This window comes from Hibiscus syriacus, unplaced genomic scaffold, assembly GCF_006381635.1.
Source record: "Hibiscus syriacus cultivar Baekdansim isolate YM2019G1 unplaced genomic scaffold, ASM638163v2 tig00111504_pilon, whole genome shotgun sequence".
NCBI classification, from domain to species: Eukaryota; Viridiplantae; Streptophyta; class Magnoliopsida; order Malvales; family Malvaceae; genus Hibiscus; species Hibiscus syriacus.
The window spans coordinates 229,126-253,868 of record NW_024063107.1 but is presented as its reverse complement, the minus strand read 5'-3'; the positions used below and the strand labels follow the sequence as shown (position 1 = coordinate 253,868).

General features: G+C 33.6%; 2 protein-coding genes and 1 pseudogene across 4 annotated transcripts; all 3 read right to left on the bottom strand.

Annotated features, from left to right (window-relative positions):
- Nucleotides 1-763: 763 nt before the first annotated feature.
- On the bottom strand, nucleotides 764-24,142 carry LOC120164085 (annotated as a pseudogene).
- LOC120164087 lies at nucleotides 15,399-17,119 on the bottom strand. Its single transcript, XM_039173848.1, has 3 exons — nucleotides 16,941-17,119; nucleotides 16,672-16,779; nucleotides 15,399-15,767 (listed from the first exon to the last, which is right to left on the bottom strand). Exons 2-3 carry the CDS (start codon nucleotides 16,766-16,768, stop codon nucleotides 15,643-15,645), a joined length of 222 nt encoding a protein of 73 aa, XP_039029779.1. The 5' UTR covers nucleotides 16,769-16,779; nucleotides 16,941-17,119; the 3' UTR covers nucleotides 15,399-15,642.
- LOC120164084 lies at nucleotides 18,371-24,571 on the bottom strand. 3 transcript variants are annotated; one of them, XR_005519706.1, is made up of 12 exons: nucleotides 24,389-24,571; nucleotides 24,156-24,269; nucleotides 23,926-24,039; nucleotides 23,417-23,813; nucleotides 23,227-23,283; nucleotides 20,075-22,446; nucleotides 19,720-19,989; nucleotides 19,561-19,641; nucleotides 19,343-19,454; nucleotides 19,191-19,257; nucleotides 18,559-18,765; nucleotides 18,371-18,502 (listed from the first exon to the last, which is right to left on the bottom strand). XR_005519706.1 is itself a non-coding variant. In XM_039173846.1 (11 exons), exons 3-11 carry the CDS (start codon nucleotides 23,986-23,988, stop codon nucleotides 18,609-18,611), a joined length of 3,576 nt encoding a protein of 1,191 aa, XP_039029777.1. In that variant the 5' UTR covers nucleotides 23,989-24,039; nucleotides 24,156-24,269; nucleotides 24,389-24,571; the 3' UTR covers nucleotides 18,371-18,608. The 3 variants fall into 3 exon arrangements, 2 of the variants coding, with proteins under 2 accessions (XP_039029777.1, XP_039029778.1); XM_039173846.1 differs by having other exon boundaries at nucleotides 18,371-18,765; XM_039173847.1 differs by lacking the exons at nucleotides 23,926-24,039; nucleotides 24,156-24,269 and having other exon boundaries at nucleotides 18,371-18,765.
- Between the last annotated feature and the right edge of the window lie 172 nt (nucleotides 24,572-24,743).

The window sequence follows — 24,743 nt, the reverse complement described above, 5'->3', positions numbered from 1 at the left end:
AATTTTTACTCTGCTACTCAGAGCTGAATTACAAATGTACTGGTCTCTACGTAGATTCCATTCCCGGAATCTTCAAATCTGGTAAAGTAGAGTTCTCTTTTTTTTTTTTGGCAGATAAGAAGAAAGCTGACGAATACGCTGATTCCTCCTATAAAATGTGTTCCAACAAATTTTACACTGTAGTAATTTGATGTTTTTAATTTATCAATAACTGTGTGAAATTTTTTGTTAATATATTAAATAAAATATTAGATTTATGTTCTTATTTTTTTTTATAAAAAAATATTTATGTTCTTATTTATATACTATAAAAATAGTTAAAATATATGTTAAAAATGATAATAAGAAATAATAAAAATAAAAATATTATAATTATTTTATTATGAATGGAAGTGAACTTTTCTTTAATAAGAGAAATAGATACAAAAAGTCCAACAAATAAGAAAATGTTTGTCAACAGTGTTGGCACAAATGGTTAAGATTTAAGAATTTAAGTTGGTAAGACCAAGTACAAATCTTATTACTGTCACTCTTGATGGACAATCTGTAAATTTCTATGTAAATCTCAATTGGGTCTTAGGTATACCTGACCCTTGACTAAAGGAGCTACCCTTGACCTAAACTTTTTTTTTACAAAAAATAAAACAGGAAAATGTTTGGCACTGAGTCCTTCAAAAATAAAAAAATAAAAAAAATAAGATTCTAAATAAAGAATATCGATAAAACATTCTATTATAAATTTTTAATTCAAGATTTACCAGCATGTAAATTTAGGGGCAATTGTTTTACATTTTATTTTTGAGAACATTGAGTAAATTTCAAGATATAATACACGTAAGCACAAACACCTAAAATAGCTTAACAATGTTCAAATTCAAGATTTACAATGCATATATAAAAGGGTACGTCATTGATACTGCATTCCACAACCTTAAAATTGCCATTCATGCTTGTGACTTACCAGCTCCGGATTCCCGAATTCATCGGATGCACTTGTCGACAGTGTTACTCGAAAGCCTCTTTCGATGCGAACTTCTGAAACTTCAGAACCAAGGGAAGCAGAGTACAATCACATGCTGAAAGCCTGATTTTATCAAACCTAACATGCATTCAATTATTTACAGATGAGATCGGTAGCACTCCGTTCCATTCGAGACCTTGCAGATTTAAGAGCGTATTCAACACCTACGACCTGTCGGCAAACATCTTCGTATCGTTACTGCAAACTCACCGACGGTGGTAGGGTGAAACAAGATTGCACAGATCGCTAAGCAAATAGCAGCAGTAGCAAATACAAATATAGCGAGATAAGATCTCAATGTTGTGGTGGCGAAAATGGGACTACATGATTTTCTCGGGCACTCTTTACTAAGATTCACATTCATGATAACTTCTTTGTTTAAAAGCGGAACGGCCTCGCTTCTAGTCAAAGTGGTCGATGCTATCGTTGTTCGGAAACTATCACTAATTCTTTCATCCAAATCCTGCAAATAAAACATCGCTGTAAGTACCACAACATGTTCTAATGTACAGTTATGAACTTATATAAATGACATCAGAGGTTTTCAAAACCTCTCATACTATCCTCAATGGTATCGTTCGAAATGAAACATATTAATTACTCGGTAACCAATAAGACAAAGCTTCACATTCCATGCATTAAAAATCAGATTTTGCATGGCGAACACCGTCAGAAATTTCTAAAGACATATAGATATGTAAAATACGATGCTACACAATATACACGATATATTCCAATACTTGTATCATAATAAAAGTTGAACATGGCTTTCGAACACGATGCTTCAAGAAAAACGAAAAGTCAAAGTAACATAAAAGCTTTTCTGCAGACGTATGGATATAACATGGATCATATAAAAACCTTGTGCATAATTTAGAAGCAAGAAATCAACATTGGTGTATTCAACAAAATTTTCAATCCTCACCTGAGAACCATTTGGAACAACCGATAAGCCATCATGTGTGAAGCTGCTTCGAGAAAACCATTTTCCCTCTCGCTCTATGTTTTCTGAAAGAAGCATTTGTCTTTCACCTTTTTGAACTTTGCTATCAAGTATATCTCTAGCACAATCCATATATTTCCTTAGTAACATTATGTCAGAATTGTTGGTTTCGTTAAACCCAAGCTTGTCCATCACAATCATCAGATTTTGTAATACTTCCTTCAAAATGACTGTTGATTCGATTTGTATGAGAAAGCTCAATAAACAATTGAATCTTTGAATTTGAGAAGAGGCCATAGTTTCTTGAAAAATCTCAGATTCAGGCTCTCTCAGTAACCATGCTATATCTAAAACAAGTTCAGAAGATGCTTTTTGTTGCGAAGTTGATGTTTCACATGACAAAACATTGGAAGAAATCTTTGATCCTCCCCGAAAAAGAGAGGCATCAAACTTCTGTTGAATTGCCTTCATCTCAGAACAAACCTCCTTTCCCCCAATTAGGACAGGAATAAAATTTGATAATCCAGACTGATTCTCAACCTACAAAGAAATCCATAATTGGAAGGAAAGAAAAAGTCACATTAAGTTAATTTATTAAACATATTATGTCAAAACCTCATTCAAATCGATATTAATTTGTTAGTCTGCAAACCATTTAATAGGATTGACAAGCATGGGTAGTAAAAAGTGTAACGCTTAGTTGATATTCTATTTAAGATGAGAAAACAACCGAAACATTTAGATAGAACTTTCACAGTACCTACCTCAATGAATACAGGACCAAAGAGATCTGGTTCAGTTTTTGGGACGTATATTTTGAATAATTGATGATCACAACTAGGAGAATCCTCTTTACCGTGGACATGTGTGGATGCAACACAATAATCATCCAGCAGATACCTTCCAGCAAAAGATACTAGAAACCTGGGATAATTATCATCTTTCTTAAGCATTAAATTAAAACAGTTGACCGTAATAAATATATATATAGGTCCAATAAGACCTTCAATCTCCCCCTGGCGGAAATATATATATGACAAAGGTAATATCTGTACCGAAATTTGGGCTGCAGCAAATTACTCCCGCAAGCAACAAACTCCATTGGCTTGCCCGCCTCAAAACATAAAGGATGGACATAATGAAGTCTAGGGGCCTGCACCTCCCCATCAATTTTCACCAAAGAAGTTCCACCTGCAAACAAAAGAGATCTTAATCACACTTCGAGTGCCAGGAGGACTAACTATATCAAATGCACCCACCTAGAAGCCTGAAGAATTTAAACCAGGAAGAAGGCACAGTAGAACAAATATGAAATCAAGCCTAGTCAATTGTAAAGAATATTAAATCCTGCAACTAGTATACAGGTTAGTTGATGGTAAAGACCCCGCACGGGGATAAAATTAACCCACTCTACAATACCTTCCAGAAATCTTAATCATCCACTTAAAGGCTTTTCAAAGGGAGGTATCAAATTTTAAAATAAAGTGGAAATCATGTGTTAAATTGTTAGTGAAATTATCATTTTTTTTCTTACCTTTCCTGGTACGAAAAATCATGTTATTAAGATGAATAGTCATGAAGCCTCTCCCATATAGCATCCTTCCAGGCGTAAAGACAAAGTCATGCATGTAGGTCATTGGATTTTCAGATAACTGTTTGGAAGAAAAAATGAGTTTAATTTCCTATGAAACATGCCAAAATCATGAAAGAGAAGAACAGAACTGTAAGTGCAAGAACATATTTTTTGACGAAATAAAATAATCAAAATGTTTGCCTGATTTGACATTGATTACTTACATTTAACAAAATACAAGCCAGGACATAAAAAATAGAGAACATGAAATATTTCTTAAATGTCTAAAGTAAATTTTCATGGGGTCATTTCCTGCTTCACATCCACAGTAAGCATCAAATTTCCACCATTACAACAAATTGCATTCTTATATACTTTCTAAGTTATTAGTGCATATACCATATAATAAATAATAATTATTGCTGGTAAATAAATGCAGGTTACAAATATAAATTAAAAACTCAAGACTTCTAGAAATCATGTAGTTAAGGAAATGAAAGTAAAATATATTTTTTGTCGAATGTTATTGGCTTCAAAATCAATTATTGATATGTGTGAGGACAAGTCTGCATAGTCAATATTATGACCTGATATAAGCTAAAATGATATTACATAAAAGCCATCTGATTGAACCATTACCTTTATCCACATATTCTTTGGCATTGAAATAAACACAGTCAAGATTGTGCAACCAGGGCGGATGTAGCCTTCCAACTCAACAGGCATATTGGCCAACCATTGAAAAATCTGCAAATTAATGAACCATATGTCAATCAATTCCTCAGATCTCTAGCCATGAAGATGACTCCATTTATTGAAATACTAAACTGTAAGATAATTCTTTAAAATACTTGGTGCCGAAGTCTTCGTGGGAATTCTGTCGGATTCCAATCATAAAGCTTGAATGAGATCCTGCCTGTAGGGCACTATAATGAAGCACAAAATCAATATATAATCATATGCATATTACTGGCAAGTTTCCTCCTATGAATAAAACTGAATACACAGCACAGCTAACTTGAACAATCAAAGAACCCACCATGGATGAGTAATCGATCTTATTGTCACAGTAAGAAGTAGAAATGGAAAACTTGGGGTTCTCTTTCCCTGCATCCATTTCAGGGTCAACAAGTGCTACAATGCTATCATTATTAACACTCTGCAACATGGGAGCAGAACAATGAGCAGAAACAAGCCCATCTTCAGACTCAACGGCAGGTTCCTCTTCAGCTATCTGGCCACTCAAGCTTAAATCATCTATATATCGCAAATAACCTATTATTTTCAACAAGGAAAACTTAAAGGAGCTACAAGAAAGGATCATTCAAGCCACAACAAGCTGTCTTAAATCAATTTATCAAACCTTTTCCTGCTTCACCATCACAAGCAATATATTCACTTTGCAAAGCTCCTCGACATTCATTATTGACTGCAGTCTTAGAACCGGCAGGTTTCCTTCGCCGTCTATTGTTGTGCCGCTCCAATTTCCTTCGACAACTCCTTTTTCCTTCATCAAATCCTTCAACAGGTGAAACCTGGCAAGTAATTGATAGGTAAAACAAACAGTTATAAACGATAATCCCCCCCAACATAAAAAAAAATAACTTCTAGTTCTATAGTCATCCATTGATCAAAAACAACAATGCAATGTTTGGGAACATGAATTTGAAGATTTGGATTTGGAATTCATTTACTGTAATAAATTCTGCGAAAGATATGCATGCATTATGCATTAATTAGGATTCAATATCATTAAATTTTTGAAAGTTAAACATGAATTTCAGAATCCAAATATCTATAAGAAGTTCAAATTCACTACTATATAACATCCAAAAAATCCATGGTTTTAAAATATAATCATGAATACTACCTTATTACACAACTTATACTATTTTTGAAGTCCAAATCCAATCCAAGTTCCCAAATACTACCTTATTACACTAAGCAAATTCCGGTGAATTCAACTTCATGGCTACATTCAATTGTTATGTTTTCAATTTATTTTTGCCAAAACCAAAATGTAACTGTAGATTTTTGCCTTCAATTATATGAAAAAAGCCTTAAATCAACAATTAAGCATAATTCATAAATCATAACCAAATAAACTTAAGTATAGCCTAATAAACAAAAGAAAAGCTTACTTGCCACACTGTTGGCAATATCTCTTGGTTTCACCATCGATCAAAACGGTTCTCGAGTTCGCACATTGGAGACAAACTCTGTGCCTCTTATGGTAACCTTTAAGTTCCGTAATATCAGCTCCGCAACCCGGAACTTGGCACCGAAACGTCCCTGACCGGACACGTCCGGTTCGGGCTCGCTTCTTTCCAGCTACCCCCGCCTCTTCTTCTTCAAGCTTCTCCATTTGCGCGTCGATCTCGGGGCATGCACACGGGACCTGACCAGCTAGAAAATTCGAACAAGTCATCCTCGGGTCCCGCTTCCTCACACGATCGGGTCTGGGAACTGGTTCCGGATCCGGATTCGGACCATGATCTGGAGCTGGAGTTGAATGTTCTAATGGAGGAGGAGATATGTTTTGGACGTCAAAGGCGATAGAGAAGTGATCGTCTACGGTGAGGTCCAGGAGATCATCCCAGTCCCAAACGGAGGAAGTCGGGTCGGCTTCGGTCGCCGGAATATACACGTCCATTTCGGGATCCTTAGACCGGTGAGAGACACGTGGCGTGTTGTTGGCAGGAGATGCGGGTGGTTCCATTACAACGGAAACCCTAAAAATCGAGATGATTAGGTTCGGTTGGTGGTTCGATTAGTTGACGGAGAAGCTACGATATAAGCGGAAAGGTCAAATCCAAGTAATTAGGTAATTTTTTTTATTAAAAAATAAAAAAAAATTCCTTCTTATTTCAACGTTTTTTAATTATATTTTTATTACAAAGAATAATAAATATATAATCTGATACTTGAATCTGACCTTAAAAGTAATTTGATATTTTTCCTAATCCAATTAGGTATATAAATTTGAGTTTTAGATTTAAATTCGTAACAAAATTTAGTTTTTAAGCTCAAATTGATATCCACTATTTTGGTATTTATAAAAAAAATAAACATTTATATTTTCAAATCACAATTACTCGATTCATATTTATATTTTTTTCTTTAAATTTTATTACTTTTTCAAAAAAAATCAAGTGAAAAAAAACTTAAAATTTTATAATTTAATTGAACAGTGAAATTATAATTTTTAAGGAAAACAATTTGTTTATAATCAAACATTAATATATTCTATTAATTTAATTTTAGTTTTAAATAGATCTAATTCTTATATTTAAAAATATTATTAATTTGATCTTAAATTTTAAATTTTAATATATATGTATATATAACTATAAAAGATTTTATCTTTTTTTTATCTTATTACAAATTCTACAACTTTATAACAAACATTAAATAATGTCTGGATAAACAAGATAGTTCCACATATTAAGACACATTCTTGAGAAACTTCACTCCAAGGCCTGGCCGGACATGAGTCCAATGCCAATTTTGAGGAGGCTGCGATTTCTTCCTCCTGCAAAAGCATGGATCTTGGTGTCGTACTCACGCATGATTAAACTGTTAAAATTTATAAAACGGAAGAGCAAGGTGAACTTACCGAATCGAGCGAATAACTAGTGTGAGCAACGAATATTCCCCATCAACCTTTGAATATTCACTCATGGATTTGGCACAATAAGCATGGAGATACAGATCAGACTGCACGCAGCCATGGCCTATTTCTGCTTCTAAATAACCTTTGCAGGCGGGACAATCCCCCTATGGTGGGTTGAAAAGAGGGTGAAAAGTGTGTAGCAGATGAAATTGGATTTGCATCGATCTCCCTTTGGATTCCAACACACCTTTCATGAAGATAATATCCACACTCATTGCATGCGAAGGCCGGACCCGAAAGCTTTAGACCAAAAAAACTACAACGTGGATTGTGTTTCCATATCCTTTAGCCTTTGAACCTCATTTTTAGGCACCCATGATGACGTAGCACATGTCACATCCAGTTCGAAATCACACGAATAACATACGTAAGCGAACCTTCCATTCGCGTCTCGACATCCTTGGCATATGACAAAAGGGCTCCAAGGGATCAACTTTAGAGAATGTTGGGAGTGAAGAGGACTTAGCACTTGAGAGGGTAATCTAATGCATGTTTTGTGTATGTAGGTCCTGCAGCTTTTACATGATAAGCTTCATCTGAGATGCAGGGCCGTGGCTGAGGCGGCGCGAACTACGCGACCGCACAGGGGCTCCAAAAAAAAGTATATATATAGTGGCGTTTTTCCAATAAACGCCACTATAGATGGACCTATTGCGACGTTTTTAAAAAAACGCCACTATTATTGTGGCTTTATTGGTAAAACGCCATTATAGATGGATCTATCGCGGCGTTTGTCAAAAAAACGCCACTATTGTTGCCCCGAAATCGAATATATCTAAAAAATAGAGGCCCTTTATAATAATTTGTACAGGACCCCCAAAAACCCAACCACGACCCTGCAGAGATATCAAGCCAACAAACAGAGCCACTAGCTCCCCATCTAATATCCTCATAAAAGGTCAGCTCATGTCCTTCCTTACACGATATATATAATCAAACTTTGAAAATCACACTTTTGTTTTTGAAACACTTTAAAATAAATTTAGTTTAAAAAACAAAAATAATATAATAGTTATATATTATATAATTATTTTAAATTACATGACACTTTAAACATTTTGTTATTTTGAATTGATATCCTAATATATATATATATATATATATATATATATATATATATTAAAATATAATACTTGTCTCAAACATGACATAAATTATTACATTAATATTAACAATTGATACTAAGTATTTTCGGTCTAACAGGCTCGATCAGGGGCTTTCGCGTTAGAATTTGGAAAAAATGGGTCACAAAATTAGAGTTAGGACGTCGAAAAACGTCAAGAGGCAGGTTTTCAAAAAAGTTAACGGTCAATGTCGGCAGTCAATGGTTAATGATCAACAATCAATTGTCAAAGGTCAACAGTCAACTGTCAATGGTTCATTTCAGTTGGACCAGTTTGTTTGGGCTGGCCTGGTTGGGTCGGTTTAGATTTGGGCCGGTTTGGATTTTGGGCTGGATGGGTCAACGGGTCGGGTCAGACGGGTCAGTGGGTCGGTTTGACTCGCTTCTAGAAGCCTACTAGAGTGGTGGACGAGCCCACGTGCAACAACGACGCGTGGGGGCGTGGTCGGGGCCTCAAGGTGTGGGAAAATTTACGAAAATTTTCTATAATCATCCAGGTCAGTGGCTCGATTCACAACGATGAACGGCAGAGAGCTCGGTTCTATAACATCGAAAAATTTATACTGTCTCAGCCCTCCACACATCAACGACGAAGACAACAAGACGACTATCATTAGACTTAGGATAACGCAAGGAACACGATGATATGAAAGGTGTCAAAACGGAGTAAGAATCAACGATGATTTTAAGTTTTCCCGGGATAGGTTTCTTAAAAAGGAAAGCTTGAAGAGAGATATAGTTATAGTTTCCGGAAATGAAAAATAAAAATTCCAGTTAGGGAAGCTTTTAAACTACCAAAAAGGAAAATGGTAAAATCATGCCATAGGTGCTTCAAGTTTTATTATTTTTTATTTGGACCCAAATTTGATTAAAAATTCATTTTGGTCCCTAAATTAAACTGAAATTTCAATTTAGTCCTCAAAATAAAATAAAAATTAAAAAAATTTAAACCGTATTTTGGGGTGTGACACATACTTGTTTTTAATTACATTTTCCCCTTTTATATATCTTAATTGATACGTATTTTAAAGGGTGAATCATGTGTTTAGTACCTAAACTATCATTCTTGGTCCATTTTAGTACCTAAACTTTCAAAATTTTCAAAATCATATGTAAAGTTTACTTTTTTTTCATTTAACAACGGCGTTAAAAACTTTAGTTATTGCTTCACTTTAGTACCTCTGTTAAAATCTTAACGTCAAGTTTTGAAAAATTAAAAGTTTATGTACTAAGATAGACCAAAACTGATAGTGTCAATACTAAACGCGTTAAGTTTTTAACAGCGGGGTAATAAAACGAAATAAAAATTGATAGTTTAGGTACTAAGTGCGTAGTTTACCCTATTTTAAAATGAATTCAATTAAAAGATAAAAAATGTTAATTTTATGTTATATAAATAATTTAAGTTATATGATGATCTCTGTCGCTTTACAAACTACAGTAATTTTGTTCGTTACATAGAATTCATTATTTTAAATTTACGTATTAATATTCATTATTCTAAATTTACGTATTAATATGTGTATTAAATTATAATACTTGTACTAACCTTTTTTTAAGGAATTGTACTAAACATAGTATAAATTATTACATTAATATTCTTTTATAGTACTATCAATATTCGATTTATATCAAATTTTAAACTGAGATGATTATAAAGTAGTATTTATTCCAAATACTCTCAATTATTTGACGATGAATGCTCAGTCACCTTGTTGCAGTTGTCGGTGTTAAAACTCGTGACCTTTAAGAACAACAACAATTCCTTTTAAGTTTTCTTTTTATAGTATTAAAATGGTATAAAATTTATATGTTGAGGACTAAATTTTTGAAACTAATGAACAAATTATAATAATGTATAAAAATAATGACCAAATTTATTATCATGTCAAATTTTTACCTAAAAATTAACGATCAATAATTCAAGTGATCAATTTGTAATATTTTATACTCGGTGACTTAATTAAAAAGCATCTTATAGTAAAAGGACTGTTTGTGTAGTTTACCCAAAATTTACTTATAGGCATTTCCCCCCAAAAATATACTTAACAGTAAATTATATTTTATAGAGCTAGAAATATGAATTTATTGAATAAAGCCGGGGGAAACTGATGATTCATCCTTACAAATATCTTTAGGGTAAACTATTTTGATGGTCACTTAACTAAAGGTAAATTTTCAGTTAGAATAGTTTACTTTAACCAATTATAAATTTATCACTAGAATTTTCAGTTAGATAAGTTATAAAAAAATCATGGACAAATTTATAAAATGGGTATATCATCGTATAGTCCAATAAAATATATTTATTACATATCTCAACACAAATTTAATACGGATGGAAACGGGCCTGTTTGGAAAGAAAGAAAATCAAGAAGGAAAAATTTTCAAACCCAAGGGTATCCAACTGCCATGCAAGTCTCCCAGAACAGCCTATCTTCCATTCTATCCATTGCTTCTCCACACAAATCGATACCCGAATCGGGTTCTTCCTCGACTCGATCTTCATCGTTGCAACCAATCAAATCTTCATCACCGTCATCATCGAGAAGTCGAAGGATTGCTCCGTAAAAGTCGTCGTGTCTCTCGGTACCGATCATGTCGCAGCTACATGATTCCGCATCATCTTCGTCGCCGCCGATAACCGCCGTAGCCATAGTTATATCCATCGGTGATTCGGAATCGAGCTCGGAGTCGCCGCTATGCTCGAAGAGGAAGAAACGAGAAACATCGACTAATCCATTCTTGTGGTCCATGTATGTAGTACTGTTGTATTGAGAGTTATAAGTTATGGTGTTTCAGACCGTTTAATCCATTTAGTATTTATAATAAGCATACTTGAAACTACACTTTTGTTGAGGTAAAATTCTTTTATTAGTAGTTGTACTATACGTAAATTGCGAATTCAGTCCATGTATTTTTCAAAATTTAAAATTCTATTCTTAAACAATAACTGTTATAGTTTTATTTTATACATACTTTGTCAAATTTTATCCATTTGGGATGAGTACATGGTACTATCTGTTTAAGATATTTTTAATCGTTAGACAATAAATATTTAAATATCTTTGCATAAGTTGTGCTCAAACCTGGAACATCCGGGATTAACAATTATATTTTTAATCACTAAGATCACCCGATTCGTATTTTATTAAGAAATAATTGAAGATCGAATCATTGACCAAAAAAAAAAATTAATGAGTGAAGAAATGACATCAAATTAAAGATAAGATATTGGATTGACTATGTCCATAAACAAGATTAAGTCACTAATTAATCACATTGAAACGTGTCAATTTCTCTGCTTAATCTTCTAATTCATCTGGAACCTTGTAGTAATAAGACCTGGGTATGATGCTAGGATGACTCAAGCATGAATGCTCACGAGTGAACAAAGGGTTAATTTTTTGGTTGATTTAATTAATTATTTTATATAAGAATTGAATTAAACATTTTTCATGGTCATAATCAAATTAAAATAAAAATAAATAATGTTAACATGTGAATGAAGTTCTTAAACTTTTGAAAAATTAATTAAGTCTTTTAACTCTCGAACTAAGAAACCAAATCGTTAAATCACCGATGTGAAAAATTAAATTAACTATGTCTTTTAACCAATTTTGAAAGTTATGTACTAAAACGGATAAAATTGATAGTTTAAACACTAAATACGTAATTTATCCTAAAATTTAATTATTTTAGAAATATCACCGGAAATTATCGTGATATGACATGTTACATGTGATATAGATCGATTTAAAAACCTATTAGATTTAATAATCAAATGGTGAATTAATAAAATTTTGAAGTAAAAAATTAAAAAAATATACTTTAAATAAATAAAATTAATATATATTAAGTTGATTGAGATAATTAATTCTACGGATAATAAAATAAATTGATTGAACCAATATTATTATCGATTTAATCAAAAAAATGGAATTAACCGAAACCAACTCCTAATTTGGAGACCTGATTAAGACCACTAACTAAGGTTTACCAACCTAGTTATCTTCGAACGGTTATCATCTTGTATTCTTAGGGTGTGTTTGGTTGGAGGAATGTGAGATTCCCATGGGAATGAAATTCACATTCCTCCGTTTGGTTGGCCGGGAATGTTATTCCCGGTAATCTTACATTACCAATAGTAGATTTTTTAGGTATATTACTGGGAATGTCATTACCTCCCTTTCCTTAGGTATTGTTGGATTACCGGCGTTTTGGACTAAAATGTCCTTAATTTTTTTTCCTTTCAAAAATATCATTATTCTGTCATTGAATAATAAAAATTCTACGAAGGTTAAATTACAAATTTATCCTTAAACTATTTTAGATTTACAAAAAAATCTATAATTAAAATTTTATATGAAGTTCAGGGGTAAAATAAAATTTTACCCTTTCATTAAACCTTTTTATATTTTCAATTTTATAAAAAAATTATATAAATTTTATGAATTTAAATTTTTTAAAGAAAATATATAAATATTTTTCAACTTGTTAAAAAAACAAATATATAATAAGGATAATTTGATCAAATATACATTATAATAATCTTTTATTCCTTTAACCAAACACGGTAATCTTACATTCCTGCTAAACCAACCAAACACAAAATACAATATTCCCAGTAATCCTATTCTCTGGTAATCTTACATTCCCACTAGTAATCTTACATTCCGTGAACCAAACGCACCCTTAGGGGTGGCAGACAGAGCAAGGACGGTTTTGCATTACTCAATCCGTGCAAACACTTGCGGGTATAGTTTTGGAGAATCTCTATAATAAGTTTCAGAGATTTTTTGTCTCATGCCTATCCCTTATGGATCCCTGCAGGTTTCGTTTAATCCTCATCCCAAAATATAAACAATTTTTTTTAAATCAATGTAACACTTAAAACTTATAAGATATATCAGATTGTCTCAAATTGGTATCTATCTATACTATGAAAGTTTCAAACGTCAATATTCATCTAATACACAATGTATATGTACAATCTTAATCATTTTCAATCTAAACAAATCAATATATATTAAATGAGAAAATATCTAAACTTCAATTTTAGTTCATTTGAAATGTAACGACAACACGTAATCTCACAATTTTATTGTATATATTTTTTATTAAAATATATATTAAATGTATATAGGTAAATGATTATAAATATATTTTTAAAATTTTGTAAAATATCAGGGATTCTTACGGAAATTTTTCGGGGATCCTCACGGTTATTCATACAGGTATAGTTTGGTTATTCCCATGGTTCGGATATAACAATCCTCGTCCCTATCTCCATTTGAGCTTCGGAGATAAAACTTCCTCTATCCCTGTATGTAAAGATTTTAATTATTCATCATTCCCGTCAGTTCGAATCCTAATAGTTTTAGTTTTTTCCCCCACACGATTGTCACCCCTATGTATTCCAGATTAATCAAATATATATATATATATATATATATATATATATATAGAAATACAAGAATAAAAGTGGCCTTAAATACCAACATATCAGCTTCTGGGTTCGACCGACGAACAGGACAACCATAATGTTCAGAGAGTTTATTTTAATTCCCTATTTGAAATGTATTTTGTGATTAAATTTTCGTTTACATTATGTCGTCAAATTAATACTTTAAATATTATGTCATTAAGTCAATATTAAAAAGTAACAACTATATCAATAGACACTATTAATATATATATTTATTAATTTCCTAATTAATAGATTAACGTCCAGCTCAAACGACTATCATTTTTTTAACAAAAAATGAGTTTGAAATATATAAATAATCAAGTGATTATTTTATAATTTTTAATAATCGATAGACTCAAAAAAATAATATCAGATAATTTGAAAACCAGTTTATAACTTTGAAAGATTCAACAAAACAATATCTATAATCAAGAGACAATTTGTATACTTTACCTTATAAATTATAACCATCCAAAATAATAGTATGATCTAATAATAAAGCGTATTTTATAAAATGTATTTTTTATTTCTCAATTAAAATATAACGACATATTAAATAAATATATGGTAAACTGCACTTTTAATACTTTAATTATTACTTTTGTTTATTCTGATCACCCAACTATTTTTTTCAAAATCATATCTAATATATTACATTTTGATTTCATTTTAGTCACCCAACTATTTTGATTTTTTTCAGTGATAACATAGCATTACCTTATTGTAACACATGGGCATTACTATTTTTTTTAACGACGGGTGGTCAAAATGAAACAAAACTAAACGTTATGTATGATTTTTTTTTTAAATTAGTTGGATGACCAAATCAGAACAAAAGTGATAATTGAGTACTAAAAGTGTAGATGAGTATGGCAATTCATGTTGAGAAATGACAAGTGGTAGATGAGTATGAACAAATGAAACAAATTGAATTACTTATGAAAAAACTCAGCCTTGAAGCAATTCTTGCTCAACACTATAACATGATCATGTTGCCATTGTCAGTCACTGGCCGGTAACTATTAATGCTGGACTATCTAACTAGGCTGCTAGAAAGTAGAGGTAGTAGATTTTGTCTTCTAAGACCTTCTAGAATATTCACGATAATTCGAGAAACTTCATGTAACTCGCGAGCCTCAAGGATCGGACGAGCAACTATGAACATAAACCGTGAAACGGATATGAACCAAATGGAGCACAGAAATCTATCATAAACTGTCTCATAGTAAATGAATGGCATTGTAAACTCACTTGCTCAAAGTATTGTTCTTGAATATAGTAATGCTCTAATGCTCTTTCTTTCCGTTGATGCTCTTCAGTCTTCACTAGAAAACCTATGTTACTCGGACTTATGGGTGAGTTCTGATGAGCTAAATGTTTCAGTCTACCTTTGATGAGAATACCGATAAATGGAAGGCAATTGCTTCCAAAGTACCTTTAATTGTCCAGTGACACGATCGCAAATAAGGGATCACAGCAGTGTCCAACACAGATATGTTCAAATTTTACAAGTTTCATGTATCTTTGGAAGTTCATATTCCTATACCCATGTTCAAATATGAGTGAGGAATGTGCCTCTTAGGATGCTGATCACATGAACAAAGATGAAGAAAATGAAACATAAATCAAGTTTCATGACTGTATTCATTCCGAAATTCGGCCTATCAATAAATAATCTACAAGACAGGTGGCAAGAAAGTATCTAACCGGAATAATGTCCAACCAGGCCTCGAAGCTCGGAAGGATCGGTTAGTTCTTGATGCCAGAAAATGTAATTAGTTACTCACCGAACTTCGTGCCGCGACGACTACTATTCAAAACAAATCATATGTGACTCCATTAGGAACTTTTTCTTTCTTGTGCATCGTGATTTTTCCAAGGATTAAGAGCTTCTCTCATCGCCTGAGCTTCAGGGGAATTCTCCCAAGCTCGCTTCTCAGACTCTAGAACAGTCACTTTGTCATCTACAACATAAAAATGGCAACGGTTCAATCAAGAGCTACATGCAAAAACGTGGTGACTGACTCGACGAACATTAGAAATCGTAAATACAACTATATCATAGCTATACTTGGGCTATAATCTTTCCTCGAAATAGTTAGATATCTTACTCATCTCCCTTTGCATTTACCAAGGATTGCAGATAACAGATCAAACCAAATCTCTTTCAACCCATCATTAAGCATCCATTGAAACTAACTTTCACCAATGTTTTTTTGTCACTAATCATACAGTCATAGACTAATAGCAGTAAGACATTACTTTAAATTATTAAGACTGAAATTAACCTACTCTTAACATAAATATGGGAAATTAGCACTTAGAAACAAGAATATCAGATCCTGTGTATGCAACCGGCTTTCGTATCCATTATATGACCTAGATTTTAAAACTAACAGTACATAACAACGAGAAAATTTTGAAAATGTTGAAAATAAAATCACCCTAGAGCTTAAAAGTTTAATTTGATTAGCATTAAGACTTGAGACAATCAAAATAACTCCAAGAAAAATCCAGCAATTAACAACAATAATATGGTACTAATATACAACTTTGCTCCATCATTTTTCTTTAAGTACGGTATCCGAATGGGGATAAAATTCTCTAAATATACGAAAGAAACTTGAAAGAGACGAATTGAACATACTCGAGTTGGATACATACTCGTATCTGTCACACATATCGCTAAGTATCAGTAACATAACTAATATCTTATGAAATTTAAAGATATGTATCAAATTAACAGGCAACCAAAGAAAGGGAAAATCAATGACTACAATTTTTAGGTTTTGAAGAATAAAATCATAAAATGCTGAAATGAATCAATTTAAATAAACGATAGGGAGAGAAAATGGAGAGTTCTCACACAGAAGCCAGTCTTGATCATGAATAACTCCATGGAACCTCCAATTAGAGCCGACCCAAATGCAATCTTTAAGTACCAATCAAGAAACTTTATTGCCATTTTTCTTTTAGCTGCAAATATATATATATATATTGCTTAGTTAGAACATTAACGATAGAATCAAAACTCTGATCAAGCTAAAATGTACTAAGTAGAGAAATATAAACTATGAGCACTGATATTTATTACTTAGCTAAAACTTCAAAAAAAACAAAGAAAAAAATGAAGTTACCTCGAGTAGCTTGAGAAAGAGGATAAAACAGGAGTGAGGCCGGAAACCAGGAATTGCGAACTGAGGTTTCCCTTCAACCGGACAAGTCGTCTCGCTAGCCTCCGGCGGCGACGATTGAGCCCTTTTCGGCGATACAAAATGAACTGATGGGTGGGCGGCTGGCTCTTGGATTCGCAGTGTAGAGAACGGAAAGAGAAACGAAAAAAAAAGGTTTTCAAGTTTTACATATTGAAAAAATAAATGTATTAATTTTTTGGGTGAAGTATACAAATGATCTCTCGACTATATGATATTATTTTTTTAGTTTCTCAAATTGTTAAAAGTTACAAAATGATAATCTAACTATTCATATGTTTCAGACTTGTCATTTTGTGTTAAAAGTTAACGATCGTCCGAACTGAACGTTAACCTATTAGCTGTGATATGATAAAATATGATCTCAAAATCTCAAACGACTATACAATATAAACGATTCTAAGATTAGATTTTATCATATCTCAGTTAACAAATTAACATCCAACTCATATGACCGTCGTTCTTGAATGAAAAAGGACGCGTTTAAAACATATAAATAGTTAGATGATTATTTTATAACTTTTAATAGTCAAATGACTCAACAAAGCAATAACCTATAATCATGGGATCATATCACAGTCAACAGGTGATCGTCAACTCTAGGACATTACTAGATCTCAAAGACTATACAATATAAATAATTCTAGGATCAGATTTTATCATATCTTAATCAACATGTTAACATCCAACTCAAATGACCGTCATTTTTTTGAACAAAAGAGGATGAATTTAAAACATATGAATAGTTAGGTGATTATTTTGTAACTTTTAATAGTCAAAGGACTCAACAAAGTACTACCTATAGTCATGGGATCATTTTATAACTTTTTATTAGTAAGATGACTCAATAAAGTAATGCCCTAGAGTTGAAGGACCATTTATGTACTTTACCCTAATTTCTTTAAAAAAACATGGCAGATTTTACCACATGAATAAAAAGATTATGTTAAAAATGTATTAAAAAAAAGAAAAGAAAGATTAATACATTTTTCATTTTAAAAAATAATGGATAACCAACTGTATTAAGTCACTTGAATTAAGTGGCAATGATAATGAGTTAGATTTTTTAAAGATATAAATGTTAATTTAATTATTTATTGTCAATTTTTAATAGTTATTGATATTGTTGATGAATTTAAATATTATTTTAACCATTGTACTTTGTTAAGATTTAAAATTTAATCTATTTTAATAATCGGTAATATTATTAGTAGATACAAATTGATAATATAATTTCTTATCGTAAAAAATAATAGCTAATTACGGGCAGTGGGGGGGGGGGGTAGAGAGTGAAACAAGCATTTACCATATACAGCTAACTGATTCCAAGACAGCAGATCAGGATTTAAATTGTGATTATGGTCGTATTTTCAGTAGTATTGCATGTGCTATTGCAGTCAATATGGGTATCGCGATCGTGAAATAATAGTTTTGGGCGGTATTTTTACCATTATATAGTGGCTGCTATTCCGATAGCGAATCACTATCTAAATCCCTACTGCAGATAACCATGTTCCAAATTCAATGCCTACCAAAACTGTACCGGAGAAAAATTCAGATGAAACTTAAAAAGAAGAAAACAGGAACCTTCATTTACACTTCTGTCACGAGGAGGAACTTATTGTCTTTGTCACACCCTTGGAACTTCGACGCCTCGGAACGTGCGGCCGTGGGCTCTTGGTGTGTGACATCTTTCTTCAGCCATACGGTTGATCGGGTTCGTCGAACATGATCTTCAAAGAGACGATGCCTACAAGTATATACATATATATATATATATATATATGATAGGAAAGCAAATTGTTCATCATATCTTAGCCAATGCAGAAAAATGAAGAACCAATCATCTGATAAAATAACCAACACAATGGTACAAAATTTTGGGTCTGCATAAAGAACTTTTCATCCAATGTGCATGGTTGACATATGTTGCTCGGAGTAAATTGAGTTTCAGACATGGTACACATGTATGTTTTTTTTCAAAAAGAAGTTTTTTCGTGAATTTGAAAGGTTTTCAAAGGGTTCAAATCCTCGTACCCATGTCTAGATTTATAAATTGAACACGAGTACTTTAAAGAAGAAAAAAAGAAAAATCGGAGCAATATAGTCGAGTCGTGCTCCGTTGTAACAAAAGCAACCGGGAGAATGATGTTTTCATGATGATATGGTACGAACCTTTCATAATCCAGCTTCTGAGTAACTATTCCATTTAATAGCAACTCTGAACTGTAAATCTCTGCCCCTGAAAGCGTAACGGCAAAACGTTCGAATAAAAACTGAATTTTGCCGAAAAGCCATGAAGGAGCTCATTTACAAACTCTTATTACCTATTTCGAGGAAACAAACAGAAAATTCAAAATCTTCTTCACACGATAGAACCAACAAATCATCTGGGAATTTGTCATCCTCCATAGCAGATCTGCCAATTCTCTCAACTACCTGGAATTGTTGATCCAGATAACATAAAAAGGGAAATGATTTTTCATGACAAAACATCCATACATATGTATTTTAGAGAGAATTTTGAAGGGAACCAACCATATACCTGACCGTGAACTGCAGTCACCAAACGTGAGATTGTTTCTTTACCAGGCTTCGTATTTGGGGTGATTAAAACTCTTTGACCCTGCATAACTTCTACTATATTGTGAAAATCGAGATGGAACAAGCGGCCAAGGCAATAGGTAAATATAAAAAAATTTACCTGTAGTAACGGTCGCTTGCGTGCACGTGCTAAAGAAACTAGCATGCAAAAGCCAAGCTCTTTCTCTTTTTTGATATCCCTCAATACATAAGCTTCTTCATCGATGTGATTATTAACTTGTCCGATGCTTTCAAGCCATAAATGTGTGACAACTGGTTTGCCAGAAGCAATTGCTTCCAACATATTCCTGGTGCGCACAAAATTATCAGTTACAAAATGTGTCGCATCCGAAATAGATGATGCCTCGGAGATACTTAGGCGAGCCAAGATCTGCTTAAAAAATCGAGGAATAAGATTTAGCTAAACAAGCTTTTATACCTTTAGAGAGCGATTGAAATTACAAAATAACTAATACCTTTTTCTGCTGTTTAAGTATGTCCTCGTCTAGGTGGTTACTGAACAAGACTCGAACATCAGCTAAATCCTTTCTCTTCCTCGTATCTTTCAAAGGGGAAATAGGTTCAGGCTCGATCGGGCATAAGCTTCTGAGTTCTTTAATAAGTGAAGATTTTAATAGGTTCTTCCGGCATGGCTGTTTAAAGTATTCTTCACCCATACAAACAGGCGATGTGGTATTGATTGGTGTTGAACGGTTAGCTGGCGTAGTGCATAGAGAACCAGGTGACCTTAATTTCTCTTTTGGTGATTTATCAGAAGCAACATCCACAGCTAAATTTTCAGCATCTGACGAAGATATTGTATCAGGATTTCCACCAGCGTGCTTGATTGGTTTAGCTGCCTCGGGCCCAATTTTTCTCTTAGATATCACCCTGCCATTCTTCTTGGTAAGATTAAAATTGATATCATCATCACCTGAAACCTGTTTATCGGAACTTTGATTAGAGAATTTTCCTTCGAAATTCTGGTTTGCAAAATGCGAAAGCCAACAAGTATTAACAAATGATTGTGTAGTCCTCCTAGTGGATGATGGAATGCATGTGTTTTTATTGCTTCCTCTCGACCTTTTCGGCACAGCAATCAGACGTCCATTGTCATCTGACTGAACAGGTTTTCGGGACTGTTCCTCCCTTTTGTCAGACACACCAAGATCAACAGGCTTTTTCTGGGAGGATCTTCTTCGTTTCGGATAGCAAGTTACATGATAGCCAGTACTTCTCGCAATCAGCTCCAGATGAACATCAATACTTAATTTAACATTTCCATTTCCATGTCCTTCGGATTGATTGGAATGCAATATAGAAAGTCGACCTGTAGCATTTGACACTTCAGAAAGCTCAACATCCGTAGTCCCAGATCTATTTTCTTGAAGGAAACCAGCTTCTTTGATCCATTTTCTACCTTTCCTACTATCACTTACTAGAGTCTCATCCATTTGCATGTTTTTGACTGACTGCCCAGTTCTATGAGCAATGGATGTAGCAGTATGAACCTCTTCAGGATGTTGCCTCCTTATTGATCCACCACCACGAAGTTTAGCTTTCTTCGATTTTGGCAGAAGCAACTCCATGTCACAATCCTTCCCTACACTCTTGGAGTGTTTCTCCATCAAATCTGAAGACTCTTCGCTTGGCTTAGTTCTCTTGGATCGTTTCGTAAGTCGAGCTACAACAGAACAAGAAACACCCTTTCTTGACTTGGAAGAAATTTTCTTCCCAGTTTTTCCCCTAAATGAACGTTTAGAGGAGCCGCCCTTGGATATGCTTTGGACACCTTGATTAGCTTTCGGGTCAGTAGCGGCCTCCCCATAGAATAAGGCTTCTATAGCTTCAGCAGCCATCTGCGTGTCAAAACCTACATCATTTAGTTCTTCAGCAGCACCTATCTTTGTCCCGGTGGCTTCCAATTGCCCTCTTGAGGAATCCGAATTAAACTGTTCATCTAACTCATTGGAAAGATTTTTTCTAAAATTCATTTGACCTTCTCGTTCTTTCTTGTCATTATCTTTCGACTTGCACAAAAGTAATTTTGAATCAGAATGAACTGTCATTTTATCAGCAGACTTCGGTTGGTCTCCATTACAAGATTCATCTAGTTTCCTTCCTTTATGCTTCTGGGGGCGGGTAGAAGATTTCCATGAATGGCTTCTATTACCATAGAATTCTTCCTTCATTCTACGATAAATATCACCCCCTCCATCATCCTCCAGAAAGTTATCCCATTCAAAATTCCCCGCATCACCAGCATTGCTTCTTTCGATAGTTTTCTTGGCCAAACTTTGTGGCCCTTTTGCACATGAGATAAGTTTCGAGTTCCGCCCCATATTCTTTCCCAAATCAATTTCATCATCAAGTTCCATCAAATTATCATTTACAAATCTTTCCACGAAATTAAGTGCATTAGCTTGTGATAGCTCCCCAGGTTCTTGAGAGTCAATATAACTTAAACCTGCTGATGGACCATCGCAATTGGGAACCTCAAGCAAGTCTTCTCTTGCATCTGTGTTTTCATTGTTCCCAGAAATTCCTGGATTTTCAGTAAAACAATCCTCGACAAAAAGTTTTCTTGCAGTTGCACAACCAACCCTGGAATCGATTCCATAACTTGAATTGATAGAGTTCTTATCACAATTACCCTGATCTTGTGCTTGACTAATGTTTTCTATGACTTCCGGATTTAAACTATCGACTTTGCACTGGTCCGAAAACTGACTACCAGTCAGGATAAAACAAGACTCACTGTTCATTTGCCGTAATGCCACACTGAGAGCTGCAAGACCAGAGGCCCGCATGGACGCTGCACGGACTGAAGTAAACCTTCGGACAGATCCTACACAAAACAAGCAGTGTTAATAGAGAAATTGAGGGACTGTATTTAATAAAATTGACAAGCCGATAGTTCCCAACATCCTACGATATTTGAAGATGAAATGATAATGCTTCCAAATGAGAGTTAAGTTAGAAAATAAATTGCTTTAATATGACTCACCATCACATTCGATCTAGATTAAAAGAGGAATAACGTGCAACCATTGATGAAAAACATAACTTATCAAGTAATTTTCTCGCCATTGACTAATGAGGATAGCTTAATCTTGCAATAAGTTTGCGGAAACAGATGCAGGATGAACACAAAGGATAAGCAAAAGTTCTTCAGTGTTTATCAAACCGCTAATCAAAATCAACTGATCTTGCAAATAAGTTTTACGGCAACAGATGCCGGATGAACACAAAGGATAGGAAAAAACGCTTCAAAGTTTATCTTTTTTTTTTGATAAGAATGGAAGGCCTCGTTAAAAACCTCCCTCTTGATTAATGGAGCTTGAAATCGCTTCAAAGTTTATCAAACCACTAATCAAATTCAATTGATCCCCTAAGACATTAAATAGTAGTTGAATCAAATAGAGCCACAACGTATCAAGAAAGTCGAGCATTCCCTACCATGAACAATTGAACATGCCATAGAAAATTACCAGGTTCAAAGTTTATCAAACCGCAAACCAAAATCAATTAATCCCCTAAGACATTAAATAGTAGTTGATTCAAATAGAGCCACAACGTATCAAGAAAATCAATCATTCCCGACCATGAACAAGTGATAGAAAATTACCAGGTTCCTGTTCCAACACAGCTTTGACATCCGGTGTTGTTGTAGAAACATGGATTCCTGAAGAAACATGCAGCACAAATATGATAACTTCAGTTGAGACAACAGGATCAACTTCCTGGCATACAAAACATACTTATATTCGTAGCCAATACTACAACATTTGCCCAAAAAAACTAAGAATAAAACATACCCGAACTCCTCTGCTGGTTGGTAGGTGTATGAAATTGCTCTGAAGATTCCTTCTTCTCCTCCTGACCAAACGATTGATCACGATCACTAGTTACTACCCCATTGTCCCAGACCTCATCACCATCATCCAAAACCTCAGTTCCATCTGTCCCTTCAGCTTCACTATCAAGAGCAACTCCAAAATTGAATTCATCCAACAATTGGGTCTCCATATTCTCATCGCAATCTAAATCATCCAACACCTGTGTTTTGTCGCTGATGTTCACCATTTGAGTTTCCTCACCAAGGTTCAGACATCGAATCTCAAATTCATCCTCAATTGAAACATTGTTATCATCTACAGGAACCGTATCTTGTAGAAAGTTTAATTCAACACCATCCTCGTTATCATCTGTCACCTATATGTATTTTTTTCAATCCCATAATTCATATAAATTGCAAATGATTTAAAAGCATAAACAACCAATACTAAAATATTAAGTGAAAAAACAAAGATTGAGATAAACATACCACGAAAAGGAGAATCGGGAAACTGAGAATCAAATTCATCTTCAATTGGAACATTGTTATCATCTACAGGAACCGTATCTTGAAGAAAATTCAATTCGTTATCACAACCGTCACCTATATGTATTTTTTTCAAACTCGTAATTCACATAAATTTCAAATAATTTAAAGCGTCAATAACTAATAATACTACAATATTAAGCCAAAAAAATCAAAGATCGCGATAAACATACCACGACATGGAGAATCGGGTAACTGATAGTCAAATTCATCTTCAGTTGGAACATTGTTATCATCCACAGGAACCGTATCTTGTAGAAAGCTTAATTCATTATCACAACCGTCACCTATATGCATTCTTTTTAAAACTCGTAATTCACATAAAATTCAAATGATTTGAAGCGAACATAACTAATAATACTAAAATATTAAGCGGGAAAAGAATCAAAGATTGAGATAAACGTACCAGGAAAAGGAGAATCGGGAAACTGAGAATCAAATTCAAAGGGCTGGGTCTCGGCATGTGCAGAATCGGTGCTTGGGCTCATTTCAGAGGGTTTGGTTTCGCCATCGATGTCTCCGATACTGCCCATTTTTCACTTCAATTCATCTGCAAATTCAACTCAAGCTTTTTTATGGTTTTGGGTGATGCACTGAGTGACAGAATATTCTGCTGCTTTCAGGTGGTTTGTAAAAAAGGTATATGAAAATAGGAATACCTTCATTTTAGGAAATTCAATGGAATTTGCTTTAATTTAATAATTGCTTGTAATTAACATAGTATAATTAAATATAAATTGTATATTGTATATTTTTAATAT